The 22,430-nt window shown below is 36.4% G+C and overlaps 1 protein-coding gene across 1 annotated transcript in view; it reads left to right on the top strand.

The window, feature by feature from the left end:
* Positions 1-22,430, top strand: part of LOC306854705 (protein diaphanous homolog 3-like) — a 358,785-nt gene that overhangs the window by 240,520 nt on the left and 95,835 nt on the right. Inside the window, exons 21-23 of the mRNA XM_079392921.1 lie at positions 995-1,124; positions 12,196-12,322; positions 18,550-18,712. Of these exons, the coding sequence (XP_079249047.1) occupies positions 995-1,124; positions 12,196-12,322; positions 18,550-18,712 (420 nt within the window). The remainder of the gene's footprint in view (positions 1-994; positions 1,125-12,195; positions 12,323-18,549; positions 18,713-22,430) is intronic.

Below are 22,430 nucleotides of genomic sequence, written 5' to 3'. Positions count from 1 at the left end.
ATCACTGTTTGATCTCATCAGCAGAGGACTGTGCAGTATGTCATGGACGTCAGAATCTCGATGAATGTTGTTGATTTTTATTTTTTCCTGGAAATCTTTGCCAATTGAGAATTGATATTTACTATTTTTCACAGACATCAATGACTTGGGCCACAGGATCAGGTTAGATATTTTGGGTTTCTATTTGTATTGTCATTTTCTTACTTCACAGATTAAATCAGCACAAGCAATTTGTAGAATCTGGTCTTTTTTTTTTTTTTTTTTTTTTTGAGAAGCCCTTTCAGGCAGAGCAACAAAACCTAATGTCATCCCCCGTCATCTGTCTAACGCTTCACACGGCTGTGTTCTATGTTCTGACACTGCAATTATCCAGTTGAACCCAGTGTGTATATCCAGCACAAAGTCTCTGTCATCACATACATTTAAAAGAAATGGCAGAGTGCGAGATAGTGTTGAGTACTAAAATGGACTAGATGGAAAGTCGTTTTTTCCAATTTCATCTCTCATTTTAATTTGGAACTTCGTTTTTACTTTATCTATACCTCTCATTTCCCCCCTCCCCCCCCATGGTAATCAAGCGTCTTAAATCATCAGGCACCCCCACCCAGAAGAGCTTAATGTTTGTGCTCTCCGCATTAATCAAATGCTTTTTGTGCTGCCTTTTACAAAGGCCTGTATCGTTGTGCCACGATGATAATCATAACTGACAATGAAAATGTCTTGCTTTTCTAGTCCAGCAGCAATTTGTGTGCTATCAAATTAACTTGTCAGACATGAAGGCAGTGGACGCCGTTGGCTTCCTTCAAGAATCTCTCTCTGATTTCTCTCTATTCCTGTAATGTTTTGAGCATCCAATTTTTTAAAAAGTTTTTTATGGATATATATTTTTTTTTTCTTTTCTGATTTAATGTTGATATCACATTAAACAATTGCTCCCCCTAACCCCCTTTTTCTTCTGTCTGTCTGTATCTCTATATCTTTCTTTGGCTCCCAGCTGAAGGACACTAAATCGGCTGATCAGAAGTCCACTCTACTGAATTTCCTGGCAGAGATCTGTGAGGAGAAATACCCTGAAGTAATGAAGTTTGTTGAGGATCTACAGCATGTGGACCAGGCCAGTCGAGGTACTAGAAAATATACACACAAAGAGCCAGCATCTATATAAAAATGGACAGAAATAACATTTTGGTATAGTTTATTGCTTACCTCTTTCATCTCCCTGGCTAGAAAAAGTCTTCAGTCTAGAGAGATTACTTTAACAGTTCACTCACAATTATAAGACCAGTGAGTGTCAGATTTCAGGATCCATGTTGTAAATCTTAATCTGACCAGATCATGATCGATAAGATGATATTTTCGAAAGTCTATGTTTCTATCTGCCTGTGTGTGTGTTTTAGCAGACAGAGAAGCAGAGGAGGTTGTGTGAGGTCACATTGCCCTCAGCAGCCCTAGAGGCAGTGTCGCAATAGGATTGGACCAACTCACTGCTTTACCTAATGCTTCCAGAAAGCAAGACTGAGAGAGTTGTTGGCAGTGCGAGCGCAAATAATCAAACAGGATTATTAGAGGGAGTGATTAAAAAGACGCCCTGTCTACGTTTGTCTGGCAGCCTTAGAGAAAGTGTTTCAAGACAACTGTTTTTTTCCAAATGAAACACATAATTATGGAGGGGCAGGACTTATTAGTTCAGGTTTTATTGGATTGTTGGACTTGTTAGGCTGTAATATTATTGATGAATGTTTTCTGGCTTTGCATCAGCTGAACATGAACATTTTTGAGACAGGGAATGTTATTACAATTTTATATTAGCTATTATGAAAAAATAATAATTGTATAGAGTAATGTGCTTTTGAAGAATTAAGCGCAGTAAGACCAGAGGGATTTATTAAGACCAGAGTTGGGTATAACACAGTAACCCGTTATTGTCATCTAATTACTTTTCCTGGTAAAACAGTAAAGTAATGAGTTACATTTTAAATTTGTTAATTTGATTACAGTTACTTATGTCAAAAAATGACGTCACTTAAATTACAAATGCAGTGTTAAAAAAACATGAGGTATAAAATCATTTTGCGCGTCAGTATGCCCTTTAATAAGTCACCAGAGAATGAGAGCTAAAATGCTGACGAGTCCTATTTAGATGTAATGAAAGGGTGCCTATCATATTTCAAAGTGATGTACTCAACATATTTTAGTCTGGCATTATAGTTTGGGAAAAGCTCAAAAAGGGAATAACTAATAACACGAATAAAGTAAAAAATAAATGACTCATCAGAATGAGATCAACCGCTGTATTAAACTTTGTCTGCATCATAATTCAAGGCTTATTCCTCACAGCGCATTTTCTTCCAAAAACGAAAAGTAGCCGAGATGAACTTGAATCTTTCTACAGAGGTGACGTGAGCGTTTACATGTTCATGTCTCAAGCTTCGCGTGGATGATTATCTTATAGTGCGCGATGTGCTTGGGCATGATCACATTATAGGTGAGCTCAGACGGGAAAGACTGTACCTCGCGATGGTTTCATGTGGATTATTTTATTGAAGAAAATTTGTTTTTGACGTAACTTACTTCATTTAATAATAGACACCTCAAGCTTTCTTTAGATATACTGTATTTCTCATTTCATTTTAGTGACTTGTTTCAGGTAGATATTCATGGAGACTGAGAATGCAGAAAGCACACCCTGTTTGTTTTCTTTATTTTACAAAACCAAAAAAACATGTATGTACACAATAAATGCATTGTATCAAATGATTAATTTAAATGTAAGTACATAGTAGTTAAGGCCACCTAATATAAAGTGGGACCAAAAGTTTTGTTGATATTGGGAGTGAATCAAGGTATACAAATAATAGGCCTACTTATGTATTTTTTTCAGTCAATATTAAATTAATGAAAGAACTATGAGTTTCTCTTTGTAGTGTATTTTTTAGGTTTGATAACAGTAAATTTTTAAGTAAATTAATTAGTAATCTGATTACCTTTTAAATGCAGTAATCGGTAATGTAATCAAATTACAATTTTAAAGGAGTATTTGTAGTGGATTACTTTTTTTAGTAACTTGCACAACACTGATTAAGACAAATTAGGTTAATTTTGATGTTGACTTTATGATGAACTGTTAGCTTTATGTTAGAACTGTATGTGACGCGGGCAGTGGAATAGGAAAAACATGCAAGAAGATTGGAGTGAACTTCTTTTAACTTGAGCACCGCGTATTTAGACTGCCATTTCATGCATGAGATGCTGCAAGAGACACGAGTGCAACAGTCAGATATGTCCATGTTTACAGTACATAGAAAAAAAACATTGGAAAAGCAGCGCAACCGAATAAAAAAAACCAGTGAAGAACTACTAGCTGATATTTGATGTTTGCATCATGGTGACGGGCTGAAAGCTGCTGTTGTTTTTATAGAACATTTATAGTTAATAATAGATTACTGGTGTTATCAGTCATTTTGAATTTGAATTACCTTGATTTTTTTTTTTTTTAAGCATTTTGCTCGTATTATTTCTGAACATAATATTTATAAGACAAGTTTGTAGTTGTAATTCATGCATCTTTTCTGCACAGATATTTAACAAGTGATTTGTTTAACATTTACATCATATTGACCGCTTCATGTGTGGTGTACTTGGAATAAAATTTTCTTTAAATCGATGGTTAATAAAGAAAAAGTTATTTGAATCATGCTGTAGTTACATTTTCAAGTTGACTAGTTAAAAATCCTAAAAAAGATTGAGAATCGGTCAAACGTTCTGAAAAAAATTAGATTTACATTTTTTGCCAAATCGCCCAGCCCTACGCTTGCATATATTGGTAGTCAAACATGGTGCCTGATAGCTTATGATCACAAGTTAGTTTCACTGTATGGAAATTAATAGCTCAGATGTTCTTCAAAACATCTCTTTTGTGTTCCAGGAGAATTTAAAAGTTTTTCTATCATGTCCACTTTCTCCTGCATTTATTGGTTCTGTCTGCAGCTTTTTATTAGTTTTACTTTTTTCTCCCTGTCCGTCTTTTTCTCTCCTGTTCCCCATTTCATTAGTGCCGCCTGCTCTTGTGCTCTTCATCAAAGCTGAAATGGCATTATGGGTAACATATACCCACCACGCTGAATGTCTGTCCCTGCACTTCCCTCAGGAAACAGCCTCTGATCGTTTTACAGATATTACTCCCATTATTCTATTCTTCAGAGCTCGCATTAGCAGGTGCATGTTTTTCTCTTGGAGATTGAGATACTTTCATTAAGAATTAGCTCATGTCAGTTCCTAACTGTTAAGGTTTTGTCTCCCGTTGTGGTGCGGGTAGGTCTAGGGTGATCTGGCTGCTAATGGAGGGTTCATGCATGTGTGTTTCTTTAGTGTTTTTCAACAGCACCAGCTGACTGTTATTGAGACTTTTTTTATATGTATTCCTTTTGGCACACTCTTGGCTTTCAAAGTGACTTAAAAATGGCACAAAACATAGAGGATATTTTTTCTTTAACATAGCAGGGCTGTGCATGTGATGAAAAAATCAGTCTGTGCCATTAATAAATTTACCACAGTTACACGTGTGCGATAGTTTAATTTTTTTTTTTCTCTCAGTGGATACTTAAGATTTCCTGAGACAATTTAAGAAATTACTGTCACAGATGTTTTTAAACATAATTAAAAATTTTCTGTAAAATAAAATATAATAATAATTATTATTAAATGTTTTGTGTATTATAGGGAAAGTGTTGTTGCAATAATTATATATATATATATATATATATATATATTAGTGCTCGATTAAAAAAAAAAAAACTAATTAATCGCACATTTTTTCTGAAATTAATCGTGATTTATCACCTAACATTTTTAATTATACTTTTATATTGCAATAATTTCACATTCAGTCTTCGAATTAATGTAGAAACAACATAACTGATGTCTCTGATTTTTTTCTTCTAATATTTAACCATTGACTATAGCCATTCAACATCGCAGTATAATTGAGAGCTATCAATTTAACATTTATTAGACTTTAAAAAATAACTTATAATTTAAGTGAACTTAAAACAATACTCACATAACCCCATTATAATATAGCTATAAATTGCTACCTGTGCCCCTTCATCAAGAAAATATAGCCTAATTTAATAGTTACCAAACACTAAATTCTAAATTACAGGTACATCTAAAAAAAATATAATATTGTGAAATTCTCTCTCTTTTTAACTTGTTTAAAAAAGTGAAACTTTCATATATATATTTTACATTCATAAGGGAAAGGAAGGGAAGGGAAACGGCAGGAAGGGGAAGTGGTGTGTGGCCAAGTCTGGTGACCCATACTCAGAATTTGTGCTCTGCATTTAACCCATCCAAGTGTACACACAGTAGTGAACATACACCTGGAGCAGTGGGCAGCCAATGCTGCGGCGCCCGGGGAGCAGTTGGGGGTTCGGTGCCTTGCTCAAGGGTCTCACCTCAGTCGTGGTATTGAGGGTGGAGAGAGTGTTTGTTATTCACTCCCACCACCTACAATCCCTGCCGGACCTGAGACTCGAACCCACGACCTTCGGGTTACAAGTCCAACTCTATCCATTAGGCCACGACTGCCCCATACATGTAAAGTAAGACATTTCAAAAGTTTTTTTGTTTTAATTTTGATTATTAGAGCTTACAGCTCATGAAAGTCAAAATCCAGTATCTCAATATATTAGAATATTTATTTTTGAGTTTGATTAAACGACTATCTCTACAGTATAAATTCAGGGTATCTCTTGTTCTTTGAAACCACAATAATGGGGAAGACTGCTGACTTGGCAGTGGTCCAGAATACAATCATTGACCATCTCCACAAAGAGGGTAAGTCACAGAGGGTCATTACTGAAATGGGGGGTGGCTGTTTTATAGAGTGCTGTATCAAAGCATATTAAATGCAAAGTTGACTGGAAGGAAGAAATTGGGTAGGAAAAGGTGCACAAGCAACATGGATGACCGCAAGCTTGAGAATAGTGTCAAGTAAAGCCATTCAAACACTTGGGAGAGCTTCACAAGGAGTGAACTGAAGCTGGAGTCAGTGCATCAAGAGTCACCACGCTCGGACATCTTCAGGAAAAGGGGCTACCAAGCGACTTCTGAAACAGAAACAACGTCAGAAGCATCTTACCTGGGCTAAGGAGAAAAAGAACTGGACCGTTGCTCAGTGGTCCAAAGTCCTCTTTTCAGATAAATTAAAATTTTGCATTTCATTTGGAAATCAAGGTCTGGAGTCTGGAGGAAGACTGGAGAGGCACAGAACCCAAGCTGCTTGAAGTTCAGTTTGAAGTTTCCACAGTCAGTGATGATTTGGGGTGCCGTGACGTCTGCTGGTGTTTGTCCATTGTGTTTTATCAAGTCCAGAGTCAATGCACCCGTCTACCAGGAGATTTTGGAGCACTTTATGCATCCATCTGCTGACAAGCTTTATGGAGATGCTGATTTCCTTTTCCAGCAGGACTTTAGCACCTGCCCACAGTGCCAAAACCACTTCCAAGTGCTTTGCTGACCATGATATTACTGTGCTTGATTGGCCAGCCAACATGCCTGACCTGAACCCCATATGGAATATATGGGATATTTTTAAGAGAAATATGAGAAACAGTTGATCCAACAATACAGACGAGCTGAAGGCTCAATAGTGCCTCAGCAGAGCCACAGGCTGATCGCTTCCATGCCACACCTCACTGATGCTGGAGTTTGTGCTAAAGGACCCCGACCAAGTATTGAGTGCATAAATGAACATACTTTAAAGAACTTGAACTTTTCTGCTTTGCAAATCCTTTTTTTTTTGATTGATCTTAGGAAATTTTCAAAAATATTTTTCATGAGCTGTAAGCTCTAATCATCAAAATTCAAACAAAAAAAACTTTTGAAATGTCTTACTTTACATGTTATGAATCTAAAATATATATGAAAGTTTCACTTTTTGAAATGTTACAAAATTTTTTAGTTTTTCACGATATTCTATTTTTTTTAGATGTACCTGTAAATAAAGATTAATTATAACTACAGAAGTTATTGATTTCCTCTCTTTAATTTTGTTATTTGATTAACAGACATCACAGCAGCTGGTTATTAGGTTATTCTGGCTGCTACTTTAAAAACTGCCGCTGCTGAGCTTGATGCGGATTTGACACTGCTTTGAATGTGACTCATCATAAATAATAAATACTTGCATGCACAGTTTTAAGGCAGCTGTAATGGCCTTCTTTTGTAACTTCATGACTTAACTGACGACATATCTATGACATTGCATACTCGTAGTTTCATTTGGGTTTGAATATGACACAGCGCTTTAATATAGCCTAATAGAGCGTTCGCCGGCACATTTGTGCGTGGTGCAATTAAGAGCACGCTCTACAAACACAGTATAACGGCTGGCAGGACAGAAAGATTTGCTTCTACTGACATCTGGCCTGACAACATCTCATCTGGCCGCTGTTCACTGATGTTCTATCGAAGCTCCTCGTCACCGGTACAGTTTCCATCTGAAAACTGTCCCGTAATGTGCTTGTAAAGACGTTCTGCGTCTGAATAAATGCAATTCTTTAGCAGTTTTGAGTGGGGTGGCCAAACCTAGCCCCGCCCCTGCGTTAATGGAGTTAAATATTTTTAACTCGTTAACCCTCTGGGGCCCGCCGTATCGCCGGCGATACGAACTCGGTTTTTTTACGATAAGTGCAAAAGACACTAAAAATGCTCTGTTGATTTTGGTCACTCAAATAAGTGTTATACATCAATCGAAACTGTTAAGTGTCTACTTTTTTTTGAGTACACTCACGATTACAACAAAACTTTGTGGTTTTGGAAAAAAAAAGAAAACAAACAAGATGCGCTCTCTGTCTTCTCCGTCTCCGCAATATGTTTATAGTAACGGGTCACTAAAATGAAGTGTAACTCAGCGAATACTCAACACAGAAACATGAGAGTTATATCTATAGAAAGCCTAAAGTGTCTGCTTTCAAACGAAGTAAGTGTTATCGAAAACAAATGTTCTGTGATAAAGTAATCAGTATGAAACCGACACCATGTTCAGTCTGTCCAGTCTAACTCATTATTTCTAATGAGATCCCGCCCCCTCGTGTTCACATGTAAATAACCACGTGACGCGCGCGCGCTTGGAGACGCCCAACAACAAACACACAGTCACGAGACTCCTTCATCTCTGCTGCTGCTCGTTTCTGGAAGGAGACGCGCTGAGTAAAGGCTGGATTTACCTCAGAATAAGTGCCAGACTTCATACAGAAGATCGATCTGAGTAAGTAAATGCTTCTTTTTTGCATTAGTTAGCGTGTTATTGTGACAAACTTGAACGCGTTTAGTTGGGTTTTTCCCAACCGACAACATGATGAATGCTACGCATCTAAGAATGTTTAGAAGAATATTTAATGTTCACAAATAGATTTAAGCGTGCTAAATAATAACAATTAGTTTCTCAGATATAAAATATCCTTTTTTAATGGTACAAAGTACATCCTTTTGTGGTTCACAGCATACGTGAGTCTATGGCTGCAGAATCATAACAGCTAAGGTTACTATAAAATCATGCATACTAGACTATATGACTGCAAAATCAGTTGTTTTTCTCCCAAACTGTAATTCCAGACTACAGTGTTTGAATATGATGGACAATTTATTGTATTTAAATTTCTTATGGCAGGATGATGTTTTAATGCTCTATATAAAACAATAAAAGTAATATGAGAGTACATTGTAACATGATGAATACTACGAGTCTGTTTAGAACATGTTTATTATTAATAGCCTACTCTGTTCAAAAATAGATTTTAATAACATACTAAACAATAATAATTAGTTTCTCAGATAGTAAATGTATTTTTTGTGTATGATAGTACAAAGCATGCATGAGTCTATGCTCACAAATGTTTTTTTTTTGGTTGTTTGTATTTTATTGAATCAGGTACCTGAACCACAGATGAATCCTGATGACTTTCTTCAAGATGTTTTCCTCTGAGAGCGCTGTACCAACATCAGATGGTCAACTACACTGATATTCTATGGTAAAACAAGATCCTTGGCTACTGATTGTGTTTTTTTCTTCTTGAATCCATGGAAATAAGTAAATATCAGGTATTTGTTTCACTCGTTGAACAGAATCTGTTGCAGGAATAACTCAAAGTCTGTTCACATCTCTGTGGTTAGATCAGTGTGCACAATAATGTGTCTTTGACCTTCATTATGTATGTTTTGATTATACTGTGTTGTAAATAAAATACAAATAATTTAAAAACCCATTTTTTCAGTCTCCTCACACTCTCTGTCGTACCTGTCTCAGTCACAGTCACACTGATGGGCCATTAGCAGCTTTAGGGGAGGGCCCTTTGTCTCTCAGGTGAGAACCACTTAATATTCAAGACCATTTCCACTCCCTCGCATATTGGCTTTAGATCACAAAACATGTCTTTAAAAATTTAAATCAATATATTGTTTTCTGTGAATGAGTAAGCTGAATGATTTTCACATAATTGTGAAGTAAATATTCTAGCTTACAAGACTGATTACTCAAAAGTCTTATTCAGGACGATTTAGTGTGGCTTTTATGGCCTTATTTCAGCTACATTATTTTCCCCAAAACTTACTAACCACGCATAATGTTTTTTTTCTAAGAAATGCAGACATGTACATCCATCTTGGTCACATATTATTGTAGCACAGTTTGTGCTGAATACAAAAAAAATTACATGTTGGTCAATAGTATGATTTAAGAAGCTGAAATAAGCACAAATATCAGGGCATGTCAACACATCTCAAGGGCCCCAAAATGACCTCAGACCCCAGAGGGTTAAACTGAAAAAATTTTAATTAAAAAAAAAAAAATTGTGTGTATGTGTGATGTTTTTAATTGTAATGATTTTAAAACATTAATGTCCTGTTTGAGTGATACTTGTGTGCACTACTTGTGGTTAATTGTTTTCAGAAATTGTAAGAGATGTTTTATTTTTGTTGCTACAATTATGTGGCCAGTGCTACAAACCTTTAAACCTCTGTAGCACCAGAACTACATGCAAAACAGTTAACGTACCTTTCTTGACAGGTTTTTTTTTATATTTAGAAATATATACTTTCCTTCAGACACATTAATTAGCTGCTGAAACTTCAGCTCTTCCATCACAGGAATAAATTACATTTTAAAATAAAATAACACATTTTTACTGTTCATAATGTGTGTGTGTGTGTGTGTATATGTATGTGTTAAAAATTTCTTTCTTTTTTTTTTTTCTATAAAATGTGGCCTTGATGAGCATAAGAGACTTCCTGACCTCAAACTTTTTAACAGTAGTGTATAAAGTGACACTTAATTCACAGTGACTGGATGAATGAAGTCTTTCACACATGCACGCAAACATGTTTCTCTCAAGAGCTTGCAAATCACCAAAGAACCAGTCTAATAAAGTAGAAACGTGTTGTTTTCAAGTATCCCTCTGAATGGGCATTTTGAGTGTAGGTTTACACTCGCCAACCAATAAATGTACCATATAAATATACAGATTGACAAATAGGTCTGTCTGTGTAGACACTGGACTCTTATGGTCACACTGAAAATGGCAGTGCCAGCTGCTCTTGGCACAGTTTAGTGAAACCAGATAGTGACATTTACCTCTATCTCTCTGTCTCTCTTTCTACATTGACTCCATGAGAGGGAGCTAGAGATGAGTTTGGTGGCTAAAGTGAGGTTTTTGCATTCAGCTTGTCTCTTCTGATTATGTATACATGCACTCTGGTTTTCTTTATGTTGTTCTGAATGCAAAATATGTGCTTTTCAACCCTTCAGGCCAAGATATTGGAAATGTATGAGGCACTTTCACATGTTAAAAGCCTCAAATTGTTCTTCGTACATGTTAGAAATCATTAAAACCAAATGAAAAAAAAAGTCAGACTTAACTAAGCTGATTACCATTTAAGTAGTTTAACATTTACACAATTCCTCATAAAAATGCAATAAATGATATCCAGCTAAGCCGAGGATGTTTAAGCCAAATCTCAACACATGATGCTTAGTCAATGTGTCCCATCACATTTAGCTAACACTGTGCATGGAATGTGATCATCCCCCCCAAACAGCGCCTGCCTAATCAAAACTGAGCCTCTTATTAAAGTCACATAATTACCTCATCAAACTACCAGCGTGTGTGAGGAATTGGTGAAAGATACAGACCTGGTTTGGTCTTACAGTAACTCTTGTACTAATAATTAACCTAATATATCTTTTAATAAATTAAAGTAGTTTTATGTGGTGTTGTGCTACTAGGATGGCATTGAACCTTTTAGAAATAGTAGGTTAAAGCTGATGTTAACAGGGTTAACAAACTTACCTAAAAAATAAATAAATAAATACATATCCTAAATAAGTCTGCACAGAGTAAATATTCACTGATGTGGGAAAAAGAGCAACGGTAATGTGATATTGATCCATTTTTGATGTAGGTGACAGGTGTTCATACATTTGACTGCAAATTTATACTTCAAATGTAAAAATACCCGTTTCTTTCCTCAGTTTCCCACATTGCAACTGATTAAAGTACTAAAAGAAAGATTCTTAAGAGATACAGGTAGAACTTCTGTGTGTGTCTGTTTTGGCGTTATTACTTTATCAATACTATTATTTTGTTTTTTTTTCCTTTTTGTAATTGCAAATAAAACAAAACAACACCTGGCTTGCATATATAACAAAAATGGCAAATAAATAACAATAAAGTGCTTAAAGGTCTCATTGGCATTAACGGTTTCATTCATTTTTATTAAGTTTTAAAGTCTTATAAATGAAAGTTTATAAAGAGTTATAAATGATTAAACATTTTGACTGTTAAAGCCCCTCATACTGCTTGTGAGAGTATATATAAACTTACTATGTTTTTTAAAGGAAGTGTTTGCTGTCAAGCTATAAAAAGGATGAAAAACGCATCATAACAGGGGTACATACAACTCTAGTCTTCTGAAGCCATACGACAGCTTTGTGTGAGGAGCAGACTGATATTTATGTTGAAAATATTCCATTCTGTTATTGCTCTGAAATCTCTCTTATTTTTATTTCCAGTGAATATCTGTCCAAAAGAACTTAGTTTTTGAGGAATGTTTGTCATCTGGAAACTTGTATTTTGGATCTGCTATAAGCGAAGCGTGTCAGTGCATTGTTTTAAATCTGGACCTGTGTGTGTCTAGTCTCAGCAGAAAACCTTGAGAAGAGCCTGAGACATATGGAGAAACACCTGCTGCAGTTGGAGAAGGATCTGGACACTTTCAGCTCCGCAGACGACCAGCAGGACCTGTTCCTCAGCAAGATGGAAATATCCTTTCACACGATTTCATACACGCGCACTGTACAATTTTTATTTAATTTTTTTTGTCTCAACACTTTTCATCATTTCTGTTTTGCTATCAACATTGTTATTTCTTCTGTGCGTGGTAGAGACACATTTTCTAGCACCCTTCAGCCTCACAATTTCACAAACGCTAATCAGAGTTTATGTCTGCGTGTGCAAATTAATTATTTATATTGAACTTCACCGGGCTGCATGTGAAACCGAAGACAGTTTGATAATGGAGTTGTACATTCCTGTACTTGCTTGTTAGTTCTTTTCCCAGCTGTCTGTCATTGCACTCGAAACCGTTCCCTGCGGTCTGGATGCTATCTTCTCTGCAAATGGCAAACATTTGAAAGCCGGATGTGTTGCCAGGGGAGATACCAGGGGCACAAACTAAACGCTGAACAAAACATATACCCAAATAATCCTCAATGAACCTTTCTCATGCATTTTGTATAGTTTGGTGGGGCAGGTAGTCTTGGGTATCTTCATTATTCCTGTTTTTGAGTTAGGCTTATAGAGCTTTTTATTTTTTACTTTTATGCTTGCTGTGTCATGGACAAAAACAAATTCTTTTTTTTTTTTCCTTTATTACTTTAGTGTTGTGCTCATGATCCAGTGAATGCCTGCAGTTCTGGGTCTGACCCGACTACTCTACTCTTTACGCTATCCTGACTAGACTCTACCAGGGGAGGTTATTATCTTACATAGTGGACTGTCACCCTACATCCTTCTAGACAGCATTTTTTGGGTATTGATTTTAAAATTTGGACACACAGATGATGGCAAAAATATGTTCTCTTAGTGGGCAGCTTACTAGGTTTCCAGACAGCAATTACAAACTATAAAAAACTCTTTTTGCAGTAGTCTCTCACACTGGGAGTCGAATATTGAATGTTTTGTGTAGTAATGTATGGAAATATTAGGGATCCGTGATATGGTCTTAGGGTACCACAATGATTTATTGGAGTTGTTTTGTTTTTTTTTTCAGCCAGAATCGGATATTTAATTGTGCTGCTTATTTCCATTATTTATTACATTTAGTTTACCTTTGCCATTTTTTTATTAAAAAGCACCAATAATTTAATGCAGTTTTTTGCAAATCTCAAAATAATATTTTAATATTATATATAATAATGTTATGATGGCTAATTTTAACTGTAGCATTTAAATTAATTGACACCCATAATACATCCATATGTGCTTGTTGAACACTTAGAGCCCTATGAAATCCATTTAATTTTTTCAATTTAATTTTTTTCCAAATTCCATTTTTTTTCCAATAATAATAATAATTAAAAAATTCAGGATACATTTTTTTTTTTCGGTTTTAATTTTTCTAGACTGTTTTAATGGTTAAATTAAATGTTATTCATCAAAAAGCATGTCTATTTAATTTAAATGAAAACTTACAATATTAGTAAACGAAACTGCGTCTACACCAGAACATGTAGGATTCATATTTAAATGATATTTTTGCGGCTTAATATTCGCAGACACTAGTACAAATCTGTTTTGACTTGTGTTGTTTACCTACTTTTTTGATGTATCCATCCAAAATTGGCATTCCACATTACACAGTAAATTCCGTTTTTATTACTGATTCTGCAATTCAGTCCACATCACGGAAATCATAGGACCCTAAACACTATATTTCAAAACAATAGTACATGAAGGTGGCCTTTGTTATGGCCTTTTTAACTGTGAATGTCTGCATGAAGATTGCATGACAATATGGTTAATTTAGTACACCTGTTAGTATGTATGTAGCCTTTTTTTCCATGTAGTGTGCATGTGTGTGTTCCAGGTGTTATAGGGTGTTTGTTAATCATGTGTCTTCAAGGTGTTATGTGTGAGTGTACAGTATGAGAGTGTCTAACAAGCTCAGGTGTACAGGAGAAAATCGATGCTTTTCTATCCCTCTGCACAGAGCTTGTGTTAAAGGGTCAGCCATCATTGTCTCTCTCTCTCTTTATTTAGTTTGGCTCTCTGTCATTTAGAACAAAAACCCAGAGTCCACCTTCCTCTTCTTTCCTCTGTCAGCGTTAACACCATTCAGCTCCACACGGCATGGGCCCTTTTCTGTCCTCTGAGCTCTTAGCACTGGCAACCAGATCAGTATTAAAGTTAATGAAGTCTTATCTCTCGCTCTCATACACTGTCTGTCCTTTCATTAGCTGATCACGTCCCCTGTGCTCCATTCTTTCTCTAATCAGAGAGCCGAAGCAGGTGTGCTTGGAGGGCGTGAATGAACTCACAGTAGAAAAGACAGCAGAGGAGACGAACAAAACAGATCTGTGTGCATATGCAGCCGAAAGAACTCCCCAAAGATTTAGTGTGTGTGTAGATCAAGCATCACCGGCCAGCCTGTGTGCCCTCCCTTATAATGTCTTCATCATGAATAAGTCAGGGAGGACCTGTTATACTGAGTCCTGGAGTGAGATGCGTGGGTTTAAGAAGCTCTGTCCAGTTTCTAGACGTCCACTTGTTAGCAGAGTTCTGGCTAATAGTCACTTTTCCTTGCCTAGGAATACCTGATTAAGCAAGTCAGGTTCAGGTGAGCTTGCAAACAAAAATGTATCATAGTTTATACTAAAATATTAAGCAGCAGAACTGTTTTTAAAATTGATTAAAAGAAATTCTGGATACTAGAATGATTTATGAAGGATCATGTGACACTAAAGACTGCTGAAAATTCAGCTTTGTCATCACAAGAATAAATTTAAAATATATAAAAAATAGAAAACAGTTATGTTCAAGAGGTCATATGATGCGATTTCAAGTTTTCCTTTCTCTTTGGAGTGTTGCAAGCTGTTTGTTCATAGATAAGTTCCCAAAAGCTGCAAAGACTAGTCTCAAACCCAAAGAGATATTCTTTATAAAAGTTAAGACTTTTTTTATTGTTTAGGTAGCATACTCAATGAATATGTTTACATGCACCCTAATAATGTAATTGTAAAGGGATTTTGGCATTATTGTGATTTAAACTTTACCTCATGGAAACGCAATGCTTCAAAATAATACGATTAAGCTCATAATCGTAGTAACCATTATTGCATGTATGTCAATTTTAATCGCAATAAACAGACATGTAAATACCTTAAATGCATTATTACAGCTTTGCCCAAAGTGTGCATGTGCTCAGACTCACATGGATGCTGCCTATTCTTCACACAACTTCATGAATGAACTTTGTGATATTCTGCTAAGCACCCTCAAACGAAAGCAAAACGCACTCTCAGTTGAGCCTGCAAAGTAGAAAATGCTGTAATGCATATTTGTGTTTGTGCTCAGGAGAGCTTCAAAGGTTTCTAGTTACAATGTGTTTTCACGGCGTTGAGCACTGTAGCCATTCACAGACACATCTGTTGATTTCTTGTATGCATTGGCCAATCAGATGTGTTTGAGTTTAAGCATCCCCTCACCACTACTTACTATTATAATCAGAATAATGAAAATTGCATGTAAACAGGAGTGAAGAGGTTTGCTCGTAACGTAAATATCTTAATTTAAGTCCTGACTCTATTATTGGTGCACATGTAAACAGTCAATGTTTCATATAAATGTGAGTCTTCAAGCAAACTCAGATGAGATCTACTGTCCTAACGTATGAGCTGAAGATGAAGGTGTCTTTGATAAATCAGATGCACTGTTATTTATAGTGAGTGAGCAGAATACCCTAAAGCATTTTGTAGGCTTTAACTTAAGAATGACAGCAGGAGAGATTGTCATCTGTTGTCACTTAACTTCAGATCTGTTTGTAGTGTGACTGCGCTGCCGTGGTGCTGTTCACAAGTCAGTCTGTGAGAGCACAACCTACTGCACAGTTCACCCCGCGGCCAGCTCATACACATACATACACTCTGAAGCTAATGCCAGAATAAAAGAAAACCTTTTTTGGACGTTTATCCAAAGTTTTAACACAAGTTTTCTTTTTTTTTTTCTTAAGTGTGATGTGAAGCAGCAGCTTCAAACAGGATTACTAATTAAAACCACATCAAAGTCGTGGCCTAATGGTTAGGGAGTCGGACTCGTAATCGAAAGGTTGCGGGTTCGAGTCCCCGGCCGGCAGGGATTGTAGGTGGAGGGCGTGAATGTCCAGCGCTCTCTCCACCCTCAATACCACGACTGAGGTGCCCTTGAGCAAGGCACCGAATCCCCAACTGCTCCCCGGGCGCCGCAGCATAAATGGCTGCCCACTGCTCCGGGTGTGTGTTCACTGTGTGTGTGTGTGTGTGTGTGCGCATTTGTTCACTACTCACTGCTGTGTGTGTGCACTTGTTCACTACTCACTGCTGTGTGTGTGCACTTGGATGGGTTAAACGCAGAGCACCAATTTCGAGTATGGGTCACCATACTTGACAATACGTCACGAAAAAATAAATAAATAAATATATTACAATGGTATTTGGAGTAAAGCTTACCATCTTTGCATAGGCATTTCTGACCTCACAGCAAGGATTAGACCCAGATTCTCTGTCTTTCATGTCAGAGTATGTGCATGTGTGTAAGAGTCACGGCGTCCGTGCTCGTGTGCCTGTGTATATGTGAGAAATAATATGTTATAGACATTGGATGTGGCTCAATGAAGCTAAGGCTGAGTGTGAAATCGGTGTGGGTTGTAGGTCAGTTGTGCTTTTATATCTGTAGATCCTAGTGAAACATTTAATTCATTTAGCAGTAAATAATCAGAACATTTAAGTTATTTTCTCAGCCTTTTTGTTTATATACTGTAAAAAAAAAAAAGTCTAAACTCAAGTGCGCTGATGTATGTACTGTATATAAGTATTCTCCTTTTGGCCTTTTTATCTTTATTTGTCTGCTGATGTAGATGGTTTTACTTTCCATTCCAAGAGGGAAACTTTGAAATTCATCACAGATTATCGCCCATCCTCTTTTCTCACACCAGACCTACATATATTCAAAGTATGTGATATTTCAGTGCGCTTATACATATTAACATATGACAGTGTGTGCGTGTGGTATGCAAGTTGATATCATATAGGTTTATTAGTGGTATTTGCAACCATTAATATCACTTATACTTTGGGTTATACTACAAGTGTGACTTGTTGAGCAGAGTTTACCATTTTTGCATAGTTGAGGATAAAGGCAGAGCACATTAATTCCATAGATTTGCATTGAAGGACCTGAGCAATATTTACCAGACTAGAATTTTATTCCCGCAGCTCATACAATATAGCACCAGCATGGCAATAGCCAAGGTCATGGCTTTGATTTCTTAAAAAAAAAAAAATCATTAACTGGTCTATTTCTTGAAGTTGCTTTGAATAAAAGCCAAATGCATACATGTAAATGTAAATCCAAGAGGTGGACGGACCTTGAACCAGTAGGCAGTCATTTTGACATTGTGGTTGTTAGTTTTGCGCATAGCACTAGTATAGCACATAGCATAGTTTGTTTCTTTCTAGTCTCGCTAAGATCTGAATGATTTTATAGGTTTTCAGTGTGGCCAAAAGGGTCACCATAAAAACATATGCTTTGCAGATATTTGCAGCCCACATACTGCTATTAGATCTAAATGCAGTGAGTGTGAAACATAAACACTGGTTTGAATGACTGTCTGTATTTACTGGAAGTACTTTTTAACCGTCTATAATTGTTTGTTGGTGAACAAAATGCCTGTGTATACATTCTGTCCTAATAAATTACATGTTTTGCATTGGTTCCTATCATACACACAGACAAAGTTTTAATTGGCTAAAGAGCAGCCATGGATACAGTGCTTTTCTTTGTGCAAGTGCAGCAGTTTAACCATAATTGAAATGAACTGGACTTTTCTATGTGGACTATTTATCTATTTATCGCTATATATATATGTCTTGGTTTTTGCATGTGCTTGTTTCAGAGCTCTGTAGCAAGTGTTGCATAATGGGTGTGTAGTCATGCGATCCGGAATTAAAAATTAATTGTTTTCATTTTGGTTCTTTCTGAGCAGAAACTATTTTTGGCACTTCACAAAATCCTTACCAAGGGGTAACCTGAACTTGAAAGTTGAACAATTGTATAAATCACTGAAATATTGACCTTGCGTTCAATAAACAAAATTGCAAAGAAAGAATGATTTTTCCTTGAACTAAAGATATAGGAGAAAATTAATTGGTATTTAATTTTATGAAACTTTTGACAAAACATTCACACATTCACTTTCCAATACTAGTTTCTTGTCCTTGACGATGATTCCTCACAGTTTCTCTACGCAGGCAAGAGATCAGTACCAGAAGCTGGTGATCATGCACAGTAATATGGTGACCCTTTACCTCAACATGCTGGAGTATTTCGCCATCGACCCCAAGAAGACCTCCGTGGAGGAACTCTTCACTGACCTCTGCAACTTCAGAGCCATGTTCATGGTAAGCCGCCCACTCTGAATCAGATCCTAATCACAGACGATAAACCTTATGAAATGGAGTCGTGTCAGTGCCAGGTTGAGACCGGCTCGTGTTTGCAGGATCTGCAGCTTTGCAGTAGCCCCACAGGGGGAATAATCTGCTTCTTTCTCCTCCAAGTCTTCATCCCTTTTGGCCCACATGCCCTGATCTACTCAAACAGGAGGAGCTGTCATAAGTAGAGTGAATACTGGGTAATTAATGGACAAATGTTGCTCACCCTCGAACGATATGTGCAGGTTACACACATCGAGAATGAGCGCTTTCTGTCTCCACTTACTGTCATTGAGTGTGATTGTGTGTACGTGGTTTCACACACTCCCTTCATTCCTATTCTGAAGGTTCTAGTGCACTAATCTGACAAAAGAGAAGCTGCCTGTCTCCTTTATGAAAAGCCATTTGAATTGCAAAGTTATTTTCCACTTGGCTGCTACAGTGAAGAGACGAATCTCGTCGCCTTTATTATTTTAAACGTTTTCATGATGGAAATGCTGAAATTTGGGGAATGAGCTGACGGTGGGTCCGCCATCAGATGCATGATAATGCACTCCTGTGGCGCATCATTGAAACCTGTCCCCGGTGCAGTGAGGGACAAGAAACTGTGAAGCCTGCCCTGTACTCCGTCAGACTTGATGAGTTTTCAGACTCGATGTGAAACCAGGCAACAGAGAGCTCGATAGGGGTTGCGATTGACCCAAATCAGCAGTCTGAAAAATGAAGCATGAAGGGTGCAGGCTGTCATGTTTAAAAGACAATTCTTGATTGCAGGGCTGGGGGGTATAATAAGTTTGTAAGATATATCAATGTTTTTTATAAGCAATATGGTATATAAGGCAATACCGTTTATATCGATATACAGTAGTTTGATACGAGCACATCAGAATAATAGCAGAGGACACAGAGTGAGCTGCTGCGGGAAAGTGCATCATCCAATTTGTCCAAAACTTGAGACACACATGAGCTTTTTATTAAGGGCTTCAATATAATTTGCAAGATATATAGTTAACACGTATAATTTAAGGCGGCTTTTCCGGTCAGATGCTCTGACAGACACATGCTCCTGACAGAGACGCTACTACTACGCTGTTTAATGCATTTTAGTGCGTAACATATTTTGCAGGTATTTTTTCCATCTGTTAATGCTAGAAAGTCATGTAAATATTTCCATTTTGCTGGAGCCTTCTGCATGCGATTCTCCGCTAAACATCACAGACTTAAGTGAATAAGCGCTGCAGACAGAGCGCAATACAATAGAAGGTCATGTGTACCATTTTAAACCTACAAGTAAACCTACTGTATTTATCATAGCAGTAATGGGGTAATCAAAATAGAATGCAATTAATATGTGCTCTTGTGTTTATTAACTTTAATTTTTAGTTTGATAAATTGAACTACTGCTTTAAAAAACATGTTAGAATGTAATGAGATTTTAACCCCCTTTTTGCACATAATGGATAGTATAGCCTACTCTTATCTACATTTGTTTTCATATACATTTATATTTTATTTTCATTTACTTTCACTGTATTTTTGTTTCTTGTAATATACAAAAAAAAAAAAAAAAAAAAAAAAAAATATATATATATATATATATATATATATATATATATATATATATATATATATATATATATATATATATATATATAACATACATAGATACATACATACATATAGAGAGAGAGAGAGATTATTTTTAGGCCATATTACCCAGCCCTACTTGATTTTATTTTGCTTTATAGACTTTAGAAAGGCCTCGTAAGGATGCTACATTTGACACAAACAAAAATAAAACTTTGAGAGAAAGATCGTTCAATATATCGATTTAATATATAATGCTGTACTTCATTATAATAATTCGATATACTACTATAAATATTATGTTGACTGATGCAAGGGTTTTCAAACTTGAAAAAAAAGAATAAACAATACTTTATTAATTTCTTTTGACTTAAGTAAAATAATCATGATGTCTTTGTCATTACATTTACATTTAGTCATTTGGCAGACGCTTTTATCTAAAGCGACTTACAATTGGGGAATACAAGAAGCGATTCATCTTGAAGAGGCAATCAGACAGAGGAAGTCATTGTTCAAATAAGTAAAAGCTAGCAAGGGAAGGAGAGAAAGATAGAGGGAAAGATTATTATTTTTTTTTTTTTTTAGTTTAGGATGAAGTCAAGTAGTGCTGAAAGAGATGAGTTTTCAGTTGTTGCTTGAAGATTGACAGGGATCCAGCATTCCGGATAGGGGTGGGAAGATTATTCCACCAGCCAGGAATGGTGAACGAGAATGTTCTGGAGAGTGATTTTGAGCCTCTCTGTGATGGTACCACAAGGCGTCGCTCACTAGCAGATCTGACTTCTCGAGGGGATGTAGGTTCGTAATATGCATTCTAATTATTATTATTATTATTATTTAGAATATAAAAATTACATAACATTTCATTATATTTACTATAATATTAATTATTTTGTACAGTGCTAATGTAATTTTTCACACAGTATGCCTTTTTTTGAGCAATGCAGACAATAACAGTAGCAATGTGAATTAAGGGTCAATTTTAAATATAAGGTATGTAGCCAGATGTTTCTGTCCTCCTCTATATCCCATACTTCCTGTCCTCTGCTTCTCTTTCTCCCCTGTTCGTTCTACCCCCTCAAACTGAATGTCCCTCTCTCGCTCGACTCTTTCAGCCCTTTTCCAGGTCAGTGAGTTTTCAGCCCTCAGAAGCAGCTTGTTTAAATCAATGCTGAGGAGTGGCAGGGGACTAGAGCAGGAGGCTACAGGACTTCATACACACTCACCTTACTGCAGCACTGTATGCACTCACACACTCCTGCACGCCAAACACTCACACACATGCAGACCTGCAGCCACATATGCTTAGTCATCCTCTCAATAACATCTCTGTCGTGCTTTCTCTTCTTTTCTGACTGCCTTTTCTGCAGAATGACATTGACAGGATGTCTGGGTTTTGATGGAGATTGTTTTTGGCCGCTGCTCCGCTGATTCCCAGAAGTGCGGGTACATACTTGCATACACACACATTCCGACTTTCTCACCCCATTTTTCTATTCTCTTTCTTAGGGTGGAAAAGTGACAAAATTGAAGAGAAAAAAAAAAAAAAAAGAGTAGGAGACAGACTAATGTGGGAGTCATACAGAGAATTAAATGAAAAAATAGGGAGAAAAAGAAAGTAATAATGCTGCTGCGGCAGCAAATGACCATTCCTGCCAATCAGACTGTTATGAATAATTTAATTTGTGTAGGGAGAGATGAAGATCTCACCTCACTTCCTCACCTCCTTTCACTTCTCCGTATAGGAACAATGACTGTGGTACGTAGGTGATTTCATTCAAAGACCTAAAAAAAAAGTGTTTTAGTGTTTTTGTTAGTGCTTTAGTCTTATTTTCATGTTTCAAATATCCTTTAAACAAGATAAATTTACTTGAAGCAAAAGACTGCATAAAATATTACACTTTGAGAGAGTACATCTTTAAATACAAGTGTATTTTGTGTTATTGTACTAGATTTTCTTTTTACTTTTAAATATATAATAAAAAGTAAAAAATTACCAAAATTCACTTTCAATTTCTGTAAAAAAAAAGTAAAGAAAAACTTAAATATCTTATGCAGTGTTGCTACTAAATTAAATGTACCTTGTTATATAGATAACTGT

The sequence above is a fragment of the Barbus barbus genome, assembly GCF_936440315.1.
Source record: "Barbus barbus genome assembly, chromosome: 35".
NCBI classification, from domain to species: Eukaryota; Metazoa; Chordata; class Actinopteri; order Cypriniformes; family Cyprinidae; genus Barbus; species Barbus barbus.
The sequence above is the reverse complement of the archived record's forward strand: the minus strand, read 5'-3'. Positions and strand labels throughout refer to the sequence as shown.